Source organism: Drosophila guanche, unplaced genomic scaffold (assembly GCF_900245975.1).
Source record: "Drosophila guanche unplaced genomic scaffold, DGUA_6, whole genome shotgun sequence".
Taxonomy (NCBI): Eukaryota; Metazoa; Arthropoda; class Insecta; order Diptera; family Drosophilidae; genus Drosophila; species Drosophila guanche.
In genome coordinates, this window is record NW_022995750.1 from 4,555,431 (window position 1) to 4,567,269 (window position 11,839).

Sequence of the window (11,839 nt, forward strand, 5' to 3'; positions counted from 1 at the left end):
CGAAGTTATCATGACTGTCATTACCAATCGCCAAACCAGTCAGTCAGGCACTGTGGGAGGCCCATTCGCCAGGAGGTGCCCTTGAAAGGGGCAATATAATGATGGCCAGCACGCCAAAGGAAGCTTTACTGAGGTGCCTTACAATCCATCTTCCGGGTGCGCACTGAAGGTTAAATAATAGTATAAATAATGCATAAACCTTTACTGTTTGTATTTAAAGTGGAATTACTAAACCTGACATAATGTGCTAATGAAAAACTGTCCAATAACTACAAGTTTTAGGATGATCCAAATTAAAACACTTTCTACAAAATGTAAATACTATTTTAGAATGCTTGAAACAAATTCTAGAAACATCTTCAAGTGTATTTAATGCTTCGATCTTTCAATGAAAGAAAACCCTTTCTGACTTGTCTTTACCTTTTATTTGTTTTGACAGCATTGCGTGGGCCTTAAATCATTAAGTTGTTTATTAGTTGTAACATTTATGTTTATTTCTTGACGTGACAATGGGGAAATGAGGAAGCAGCCCAGCCCCAAACCAAGACAGCTTTAATAAATTAATTACTGATGATAGCCCTAAAGTTGATTGAAGTTTTTTACATCCACCAAAGAAATGCTGAGCATAGAATTATAGGAGTAGACCCTCTTTGGAAATTAAAGTAAGCCCAAAACTTCTTTGGAATATTCAATTTTTATTGCTTTAAAGATGTTTTGTTGTTACAAAATATACGGAATATTTATGTATTTTTTAGGCTGGAAAACATATGAGTAGAAGTACGAGTTCGTTTGATGATTGAAGAAAGTATCGCTGGAAGAAACTATGGTGCTGTTGTCCCCTATGTTTGGGCATCTAGATCGCGCTCTATGATGACCGTTGCGTTGGCAATGTCCTCCTCCTGTTGCTGCACTATGGCCGGGGCGCTGGCCCGACGGGCCGTAATAATGGTGGTCTGGGCTGGCGACACGCTATCCTCGGAGCTATCGGGCAGCACTACAAAGGTCTCACTTAGATCGGCCAGCTCGGAGCAGGTCTCGTCGTTGGAGGAGCGCATTAGACTGGGACTGCTGATCGAGCACTCCAACAGCAGGGGATCCCCCAGGTCGGGACTCCAGCTACTTCTTGCCGGCGGCTGCCGGGGCAGACTGTTGTGGCAGAGTGGATTTGCTGCCGGCGACTGTGGATCCAGTTCCTGGCCCCACAGCTCCACCGCCCGGGCGCGGTTGTGGTCGGCTCGCGGTGGATAGCGCTCCGACTCCTGATGCTGCAGGGCCACCTCCTGTTGCTGGTGGGGACGTGATCCCCGTGACTGGCGTCGCGGCCATCGGCGGTGACGATCGGTTGTAGTCCGTTGCGACTCGCTGAGGAGGTGCCGCAGCTGTTGCCTGATACTGAGGCTGGACTTGGGGTTGCTGCGGCTGAGGCTGGGGCTGTGGCTGTGACTGGTTGGTTGTGGCAGCTGCTGGCGTGGGGTCATACTGGTATCCAGACTGTCCGTAGTCGGCGGCACTGTAGTCGTACCCGGCCGTGGCATCCCCGTAGTCGTACTGTTGGCCATCGTAGGGCTGCTGGGCATAGGCATTCGGATCGTAGGCACTCGCATCGTACTGCTGCTGATCGTAGGCACTGTAGTCGGTGTTGTATGCGGCCAGATTGGCGCTGGGGGCATTCGAGATGTCGCTGCTGTCAACGAGAGGCTGTTGTTGCTGTTGTAACTGCGGCTGTTGCTGTTGCTGTGGGAGCGACTGTTGCTGTTGCTGCTGCTCTGCTTTCTGCTGCTCTGCCTGTTCCCGTTCTCGCTCACGTTCCCTCTCCCGTTCGCGTTTCTCTCGCTGCTCTCGCAGTTGTTGCAACTCACGATCTCGCTCCTCGCGTTCTCGTTGCCTGTCCTGCTCCTGTTGCTGTTGCTGTTGCTGTTGCTGCTTCTCGCCCAAGCCAAGGTTGTCTTTGAGATTCTCGTCATCGTTATCCTGGAGCCCATAGTCGGAGAGGAGGCCACCATTGCTGATGCTGCTCTTTCGCGCTCCTGCTGCTGCTGCTGCAGCTTCCCCAGAAGCAAGAGTTGCTGCTGTGACTGGTGCAGCTGTTGCTGCTGCTCCTGCTGCTGCTGTAAGTGATCCTGTGGCAACTGCATCCCCTCCGCCAATACCAAGGCCTCCTCCTCCTCCGCCGCTGTAGTCATCGTCGGCGCTGTTGTTGTGTAGTTGTGGGGTGCTTTGTATGGGTTCGATTGTTGTGCCATATGCCGCTGCCTGGTAGTCGTAAGCGGCTGTGTGAGTACAAGAATTTCGATTAGTGTGACCAGCCAATTCAAAGTTATCGAGTATCGAAAGTGTGGCAGTGTCAGAGTGTGAAAAATGAAATGTCTAGACTGCTTGCGTTTCCACTTCCTGCCCGGCAGTTGTTCCTTCGGTCTCTGACGAATAGAAAATATCTTTTTGGATGTGTCTGTATATGTTCTTGGGTACTACTCTGTGGATCTGTTCTGATTAAGGGATTTACCTTTTCCAGGAACTAAGCTAGTGTAATCATGCGGTGTGGTATCTAATTTACTCATATGCTCCTCATTGCTTAACATGCGATTGGATAGATATTCTAGATTCGATTGTAAAGCAGATATTTCCTCTCTTCAGAAAGTGATAGTTAGGTCAAAGAAAGAGATATATATATATAGACAGAGATAGAAAGGAAGGAAGAAAGAAAGAGAGAAAGAGAAACACACAAAAGCATTAGTCACATACATCAAAGCAACTTTTACCTGCAATTTCTCTAATTTGTGCTCATCTTTCGACTCCTCAGAGCTGTGCTCCGGGCTGCCATTGTGCACTTGTGGCAATTGTGATTTATATTTGGCCCAGATCTGTCTGAGACGTGCCATCAGCTGCTCGTTTGTGGCACGTAGCTGTTGCTTCTCCTCGCTTTAGGTTTAGCCAATAAAAATAATACAATTAATCAATCAACGAAAAATGACACAAAAGAATTAAACTAAAATTAAACTAGAATCGTTTACTAATAATCTAGATTTATACCTTAAACTTATAACTATTTTATGAATTCAAAGCGCTATCAAAGTTTGGTGGCCTGCTCTTGCTCCTCATCGTCCTCCTCCTGCTCTTCCTCCTCAACCACATTGCTATCCTCTTCCTCCTCCAGCTGCTTCAGCTGCTTGTCGATCTGCGCCAACTCTGGTGAGGATGTCTCCTTGACAAAAGTCTCGTTGAGTGCCTGCGCCACCTCGTCCAACTCCTTGACGAATTTCTTATTCAGCGAGGGACTGACTTTGGGTCGCGCCTGCTTGGGCACCAGCCGCACATTAACATCTACTGTGACGGGGGGTCGAGGCTTCTTGTGGCAGCCATCGCGTTGCAGCAACTGCTCGAAATAAAGCTTGGGCTTGATGCTGGCACTCAAGGCATTGCTGCCCTGACCTCTGCAGGCTGACGCAGATGATGTTGTTGCAGCGTTTGTGGCCAGAGTATCAGTGTCCACCGTCAAATGCTGCGTTTGACATGGGGCCTGGCATGGACTGGCACTGCTACTGCTGATGGTCTGATTCAAAACAAGATGCTGTTGCAACCAAGGCAACGGATCCGTTTTGCATGGATGGCAGCAACCCGAACTCGAATGTTGCTGCTGCTGTTTCTGTTGCACAGGTTCGGTGGTGCGATGTTGCTGGTGCTCGTGATGCGTGGTGTGATGGTGATGGTGGTGCGACGTGTCTAGGGTGTACTCGTGGCCGTGACAATGAATGCTCTTGCTGTGTGTAGTTTGTGTACGCGCTTTCGCTGATGTTGCAGATGGACCAGCCGATGTTGCACATGGAGCTGTAGATGTTGCTGCTGGCCTACTGCTGCTGCTGCTGCTGCGTCTGCGCATTGCTGGCATTGTATAAATGTGCTCATGTTCGTGCCTATGACGCATAAAACTGGGGCAAAAACATTTTGGCTTTGAGCCCAATGTCGATGTTGCTGTTGGCGCTGATGTTGTTGGTGTTGTTGTTGATGCTGGCACTGTCTCTGCCTTGCCTCTTTCCGCTTTTATGTTGCTGCCAGCTCTGGACTTCTTATAGCTGGACAACTTTGGCAGCGGTGGCATTTTGGCCAGTTCCTGGGCCAGGCGTTCGTTGCTTTTGATTATATTCTGCAGGACCTCATCGCCTTCGACAGCAGCAGCAACATCAGCATCAGCAACATCTTTTGGCATGGGGCTCGTAACATCTGGGATATCCAAATCAGGCATCTGCAAAATGAACTCGTTTGCGTTTTCTCTGACTGTTGTAGGCGCTGTGGTTGCTGTTGCTGCTGTTGTTGTTGTGGTCATGGGCACGTTTGTGGTTGTTGCTGGCATCACACGATCGCAAATTGGTTCTAATTATCGTGAAAATTGCGCAGGCAGCCCAAAAGAAAAGGTTTGAAGAAGTACAAGTACAGGCGTGTTAATCCAGTCTCTACTAGGTAGGTCGAAAATTTTAGTTTTGTTTTTGCTTTTTGTGTGGAACGAATCTCAAAGGAAAACGGAAATGGTGAGAGCGAAACTTTGGGTTGGCCTTGAATTTCAGATTGCGCTGTGCGGTGGTTTCCATATCTTAAGAGCTAATTTTTCCATCGAATATCCATTAAACATACATTCAAGTGTCATTATAATAAAAACGTGATGAAACAACTACATGAAACTGCAATAATTAAAGTTATAAATGCTTCGGTTTTCATTTGAAAAACATTTCTTGAAAATCCTTCTGGTAGAAGTCGAGTTACCTAAGGTTATCTAAGGTTAATGGTAGATGGAAGCAAAAACTAAGTTGCATGTGTTCTAGGACCAAAATGATTGCAATTTCTTATGGCATACGAGTAGGATACATAATGGAATCATAATTACTTGTGCTTGTACGATGTATCCTCTAATTTGCCCGTTAAGGTTTTACACTCGCCCGTCAGTTTATCCATGAGTTGCTTCTGAGATGTTATCATTTCCTCAAGTTCATTAACCGTATCCGCTACAAACAGATATTATACGCTTTAGTGGATAACAGACATAATCTACAGACATATACTAGTATAGGATGTTATGTTATATAATGGCAACGCAGAACTACAGAACAGAAACTCATGGATAAACTATTGAACTTTCTGTATGACTATAATTTTGAGATCGAATCACTTTGGGTATTGTTTTTAGTTTTAGCTTTAGAATGAAACCAACGCACGCTTATGGGCAATATGAGCATCAATAGCTTAACCAGAGTTTATAGAGAGAGTGATATTAAGTGTGATTAAAACAAACAAGTATTACGAATGGTGAGAAAGGAGGGAAAGATTGAGGATAGGTTTAACTTTTCACCACACATACCATGCTTATCCTGCATTTCCGAGATCCGCTTGTCCAAATCTTTCTTGGTTGGTCGTATTTCGTTCTTCAGCTCACCATAGGCCAGCTAAGAGTTCGATTAATATTATATAAAATATGTCTATGGTGACCCCCCGACGCACTCACCTCCTTCTCCAGGTTGGAAATCTCATCGTTGAGTCGCAGAACCTCCCGCTTCGAGTGCAGCAGATCAGCATCCCCGCGATCCAAGCGTTGACGCAGAGAATTGATCTCCGCTTGCATGCGAGCTGCCTCCGTTTTGCTCTCCCGGGCAGCCCGATCCAGCTGGAGGCGCAGCGAGGTGATCTCCTGCTCGAGGGACTGCTTCTCTGCATTGGAGGTAGCCATGTCCGCCAGGAAGTTGGTGCGATTGGCCCTCAGCTCGTTCTTCAGCTCCTCGATCTGCGAGTTGCGATTGGTGACGTCCCGCTTGAGATCGACCTCGTACCGCTTCTGTCGCTCCAACTCCAGCTGCAGCTTGGTCACCTGCTCCCACTGGCAGCTCAGATCTCCGCCCAGCTGATCGACCTGAGTATTGTAGCGTCTCTCTGCGCTGGCCCGCTCCTCGGCCAGGCGACGTGCCATTTCGTGCTGCAGCTCCCGGACACGCTCGTGCTGCCGATCCAGCTCGTCGCGAAGGTGACGCACCTCCAGCTCGGCTTGGGAGCGTTCCATTTGCACCAGATCGCTGATGTAGCGCTTGGAGGTGGAGCTGCCCTGGCCCTGGGCCTTGGCATCGTCCAGCATGCGCTGCAAGTGGCGTACTGTCTCCTCCAAGGTGAGTTTGTCCTGCTGCAGGCAGTCCAGCTGCTTGCGATGAGTCTCACAGTTGCCACCGCCCAGAGTGGCCACCGTCGTGATGGGATCCGTGTGGGCCAGCCTACGCTTGAGATCCTCGTTCTCAGTCCTCACGCGCTTCAGATCGATGTTGGCCTGCATCAGCTCCGCCTCCAGTTCGCTAATGCGGGCCTCGTACACGATGTTAGGGGCACTGGCATACCGTGGACTCTGCACCTTGAGGTTGCTCTTCCGTGGGGTTGTCGGAGTTTTACGGCCGCTGCCATAAATCAAGTGCTCGTCGCTGTCGGATGACGGACTGGTCGTGACAGCACCTTGGGGCATGCCAGAACCAGACTTCCCCGAACCCATATTTGCCAGCTCCGAGCGTGCATTCTCCGTGATCTGCTCGTTCTCGTTGATGACATCCTTCACCTTGCCCAAGAGATTGGTCAGCTCGTTGCGACAGTACTTGGACTCTTTCTCCAGCTGCTCGATGTAGTCCTCCTGCTTCTCAATGAAGCTGAAAATCTCCACCGGTGCCTGGACACTGTCCGTGGCCAATGGCGGAGGAGGTTGTGGAGCAGCTGGCACATTGCTGCCCGTATAGAGAGCCGCCATGGAGGACAAGTTCTCCTTGGAGACGGACATGCCATAGCCCATTGGCTGAATTCCATACGTTTTCTTGGGACGGTACGAGCTCATCCGCGACTTTTGGCTGGGCGACAAGTACTTGGAAATGTCCGAAAAGACAGGACGCTCAATCACCTAATAAAATAAAATAATAGTAAAGTCAGAGCTATTCCCTACGTTTGTGGAACTCCCTCTCACCGATAGATTATCCGAAAAATTGTCACCGGAATCCTCATTGAAGTTACGCAAATAGGCGGCAGCACTCACTCCGACCTTGGGCGGGGTGTAGGAGTTGTCGGCCAGCATTACCTTGAGACGTCCCACAGCCTCATTGTAGGCGTAGTTGGTGTAATCCATGGTCTTGGTCTTCTTGGTAATGCCCCCCTTCGAGGACTTCATAGAGAAGTTTCTAAAGTTGTCAACGAAAAGCGAAAACGGTCACTCATCCAAGATTACATTTTAATTAAAGTTCTTTCTTTCTTTTTGTTGGGAGAAAAATGACTAGAAAACGAAGTTGCTCCGCAACTGAAACTTAAATTGAAACTGAAACTGAAACTGAAAACTGAAGCTGTCTGTCGTCCACAAAGGGGTGACAATTGGAGTTGTAGTGTCAGTGGTTGCCAGGACAACAGGTTGGCCAACATACAAATGTGGCAGGTTTTTAACCCTGCTCCTTTTCTGGCCGTGTGTTCATGCGTCATGGTTGAGCAAACACACATATGTATGTGGGGGTGGTTAAATCCTATCCACCCTGAATGATGATAAGAAGAACTTCTGTCAGAGAAACCTATATACATATATGTATGTTTGACTCAAACAATTAAATAATCAATTACCAATTATCTCCATTTAATGTGCAGCTCATTTAGAGCTAACACGAAATGAAGTTTAGAAATGAAAAGGGTCTAAATGCAGTTTGTAAAACTACTTTTAGGAGGAGCTCTTTTCTTCAAAATCAAAGACTTATTTCGCTTTAAGTATTCTTCCATTTCATTAATTAATTTCCCTATAAATTACCTCGATCTCCTCCTAATCCTGCCAGCAGCACTGCTACCGCTGGCGACGCTCTCCCTGTCCGAGTAACCAGAGATGCGGTGCTGCTGCTGCTGCTGCTGCTGCTGCTGCTGCTGCTGCTGCTGCGTGAGATGACGCAGTTCGTCAGTTGTCAGGTGGCTGTGGTGTTGATGGTGATGGCCGCTTCCGTGGCTGTTACCGATGCCACTCGCTTGCGGTTGGTTCTGCGAGTGAGTCCGAGTACTTTTCAAATTGTACAAAGGAGCGCCGTACTTGAAGAAGTTTTCTGTTTTCATTTTACCAACATCGGTGTTGGAGGAGGCAGGAACACAAGAAAGGTTGGGGGGAAGCAGGGGCACAAGAACGGGCTAAAAACTTTATTGCAAGTTGCAAGTGATGGCATGCAACTTGGTGGGATGGAGGGTTGTTTGGTGGGTAGGGCACCACACTTGTGGTATGCACTTCCTTCCGCCTTGCGGCTTGCACTTTAATTGTTTCTTTGAGTGAGCGACAGGCCAGGACGACAGGACGACAACGCGTTGAAGTTGCACTGAAACGGCAGCAAACACAAGTCAGGGCTTTTATAGACTCGGTCCCAAGAGTGGGGAGAGGGGGGCCCCAGATATAGTTTAGTGTGCCTCCATAATGTGTTTGGTGCCATGTCGTGCCCTGTCAGGAGCCAGGAGTTTCGCCACAGCCCAGAGATACAGAGAGAAAGAGAAAGAGAGAGGATTCGAAAACATTCCCATTAGCATTTTCCTTTGCGGCAATGCAATTGTCGTCATGGGAGACGGCCGCCCCTTCCGAGAGGGGACAGGGACTGGGTGTTGAAAGTTGAGGAATCTTTTAGTCATTGGTTGGCGCCTTTTGGTTTTGGTTTCGGATTCGGTCTCTGTCTCTGTTTGATCGATACCAAAAGGGGAACTCGTCAATGTATTGAAAGCACGCCAATATATGGTCATATACTATGTACTTTCAGACCCTCTCTTCTGTCCCTTATCCCACCTTCTGCATTGGGTTGTTCAACTCTCTTTCTGTTTTCTAAAGGAATTGAGGCCAAAAACGTTTGGTTTTCATTGCCTATTTTAAGGGTTTCTATCTTGGGCTTGTTTGCTGTTACTATATTGGGACACTAAAAGGTTTGGGTTGCCTTATTTACTGCTCGAGATAACCCTTACGCCCTGTGGTACTCAATTAATAACTCATGAGGATAACAAGGTCAAAAAGTCTCAATGAAATTGCAATTAAGTGAAGGGCAGGTGAAGATGGAAGAGGTTTTGAGGAGAGGAATATAAGGTACACAGATTGTTCCTTCTTTAAATTCCTCAACTGTATTACCTCCACTTTATGCACCTTCCAGATGTTCCCCTCTCATTTGGAAGACTATTAAATTTCAGAGTTTTGTTGCCACAGGCCTGGGCTCTGGCCACATGTGGAATCCAGCTAGACCTGCCAACAATTGATTGTCGATGTACCATAACTTATGGCCAAATCACAGGCATTTAATAGCTCAAATAACTCAAGATCAGGAGCTATGCTCCTCGCCTGCTCACAGCACAAAACGGATCCCAGCCGAACCCCAAGTGCAGCCACACAATCAATCAATGCAATCTCTGTTATCATGAATAATTTCCCATTGGGCAAATGCACAGCAGCCGCTGCAGCGGCACAGAAAACTAAAAACCCTTTTGGCCAAAATAAAAGAAACAAGTAAGAATGATTTAAATAAAATAGTTCGACTTTAAGATACCTCATGCTCACATATAATATGTGCAGCAATATAAAGAGAGAATTTGAAATGTACTTAATTATAAAAACTCTAGATAAAAAATTTCTGAACCACTAATATTTATCCCCCCATCCGCCTGTTGCATACTTCTTGTGCAATACATCATACCCAAATCGCCTGCTGGGTAGACAAAAGAACCCTTTTGGCCAAAAAGAATACAATTTTCTTCTGCACTGGGGAGCCCTTTTTCCACCATATATTATCAGCTTCTTGCGATTTAATTACCCGGACTAGGGAAAACAACAGCAGAAACAACACAGTAGGAACAACATCCCAGAAAAATTAACCCTCTGAGATAAAGGCATAATTCCGTGTGTTCAGAAATCTGCAAGACAATTCATAAGCACAGTCTGCCTGCTCGTACGAGTGGTGTGATGTAGTGTGTGGTGTGTGTGTGTGTGCGTGTGTTATCGATCGTGGTCAAGAGCAGCGCACAAGAGACCCGAACCATGTCCAGTCCCCAATCCCAAGCTGGAAGCCCTCGGGGCGCTCTCAGCAATTTTCATTGCTGCCGTTGCTCCAACTCCAACTCCAGCTCCAGCTCCAGCTCCAGCTCTTCTCGGTCTTTGGCTGTGGCAGTGGCTGTGGCTGTGGCTGCGGCTCTGATCGTTGTCGCGATCTGTTGGCCTGGCCTGGACCCGGCCTGGGTCTTCGACTTGCTCTGATTCTGCGGCCAACAACAATGTCGCCAGGGCCGTTGGAGTCGCTGTTGCTTCTGCTGCTGCTGTTGCAGTCGCTGGTGCTGCTTCAGCTGGCGTTGCCGCAGCTATTTACAACACTGCATTCCTGTGCCGCAGTCATTCAAGAAGCCAAGAGGCTGAAGCTGAAGCTGAAGCCGAGGCGGTGGCTATGCTATGGCTGAGCCGAAGTCGAAGCTGAACTTGTTTCATGCCACATTTTGGCTTAGCTCTCTCTATCTCTCTTTGCGGCACCACTCTCTCTCCCTCACGCTCTCATAAATGCTGTAATACGCTCGAAACATGTTTATGAAAAGAAAGAAATTCCATTGCAAACAAAAGAGGGGGCAACAGAAGGAAGACTGGGCAAAGACACGGGATAGGCAGAGGCGTGAGCTGCGCATGCGCGCATGTAATCCAGCTCACATGAACACTCGCACACACGTATACAGTAGAGCGTGCTCTTAGTGGAAATATTTGTGCATGGAAGCATGGAAACGCGTGAGAGTTGCGCTCTTCTGAAGTGCATTTCAAGGTGTGTAAGGTGAAGCGCTGCCAGAGAGCGCTCTCCCGTAGTTGGTTTCAGCAACAGGTTTTCTCTCACCTTTTAATCATGCACCTTGACTCTCTCTCTCTCACGCTCTCTTTCTGTATGCCAGTTTAGCCCAAAGGCATACGGTGGGTCTTTAGTTATGCCATGGTTAAAATTGTTATTGCGATCACCAAAAACCACAAAAGCAACATAATAGGAGCACAGATATAGAATAAGAGAGTGAATGTAATGTGCAAGGTAAAATTCAGTTTAGGAATGTGGTGACTAATTATTTACAAATAAATAAGGTGGGAATAGGCCTCCGCATAAATGTCACAATATTTATTATATTTATGCCATGTTTTATTACAGCAAGTTGTTATTTTAAATTTGCTTCATTGGATGTACGATATTTGAAAAATTAATAACATTTCCCGATATTCTTAATCGATTTATCTAGTTACCAAACATTTAAGCAAACTTAATGTTTTATTATATTTATTTATATTATATTTATTAAAAACACTCTGCATAATCCATCTTCCAATACTTTTGTATTTAATTTCCAAAATCCACCAAGTTTGTTGCCTGAGTCTTCGGTTTCGCGCCTGGCAATGCTGGCACAGCAGAATTGGTCTTTTCTCTGCCACCACTTAAGGTGAGTTTCCAAGAGAGTCGACTCCGGCCTCTCTTCTAGTACGCTCTGACTGCCATCTGCGGATATCTTGAACGCTCTTGCCACTCACCATTTACCTGTCGTCGTGCGCTGTTCCAATCCGACCGTGTCCGCAGCGGATGAAACTGAATCTTGAGGCGCCGCATTTCGTTGCGTGCCGCCTGCCTACCTACGTGCCTGTGTCAGTGTCTGTGCCTGTGCCTGTGCCTCTGTTAGTGTGAGTGAAGTGAGCGCAAAAAAGAAGAAGAGGGAGAAAGATAACAGCAAAAGCAAAGCCAAAAGAGCCACACAGTGAAAGATCGAGGGAAAATAAAGCAGAGAGAAAAGTGTTGTTGTGGAATAACCAAATAAAAAAGAAAATAAAATAAAACGAAAA

At 47.1% G+C, this 11,839-nt stretch overlaps 1 protein-coding gene across 7 annotated transcripts; it reads right to left on the reverse strand.

The window, feature by feature from the left end:
* Positions 1–687: 687 nt before the first annotated feature.
* Positions 688–8,313, reverse strand: LOC117586366 (serologically defined colon cancer antigen 8 homolog). Of its 7 annotated transcripts, XM_034276391.1 has the most exons (8): positions 7,793–8,310; positions 6,974–7,184; positions 5,492–6,910; positions 5,348–5,432; positions 4,877–4,994; positions 2,504–2,628; positions 1,405–2,270; positions 688–1,310 (listed from the first exon to the last, which is right to left on the reverse strand). In XM_034276391.1, the coding sequence occupies exons 1-8, from the start codon at positions 8,083–8,085 to the stop codon at positions 840–842; spliced, it is 3,588 nt and encodes a 1,195-aa protein (XP_034132282.1). In that variant the 5' UTR covers positions 8,086–8,310; the 3' UTR covers positions 688–839. The 7 variants fall into 7 exon arrangements, 6 of the variants coding, with proteins under 6 accessions (XP_034132282.1, XP_034132277.1, XP_034132278.1 ...); XM_034276386.1 differs by lacking the exon at positions 2,504–2,628 and adding an exon at positions 2,760–2,919 and having other exon boundaries at positions 688–2,270; positions 7,793–7,837; XM_034276387.1 differs by having other exon boundaries at positions 1,035–2,270.
* Positions 8,314–11,839: the final 3,526 nt, after the last annotated feature.

Excerpts from the sequence above, each read along its gene's own strand:
- LOC117586366 (XM_034276391.1), bottom strand. The coding sequence starts at position 8,085 with ATGAAAACAGAAAACTTCTTCAAGTACGGCGCTCCTTTGTACAATTTG. Across the intron at positions 6,911-6,973 it reads ATTTTTCGGATAATCTATCG|GTGATTGAGCGTCCTGTCTT; the intron begins GTGAGAGGGAGT and ends TTATTTTATTAG. Across the intron at positions 1,311-1,404 it reads CTCAGCCGCAGCAACCCCAA|TCACGGGGATCACGTCCCCA; the intron begins GTCCAGCCTCAG and ends CCGCGACGCCAG.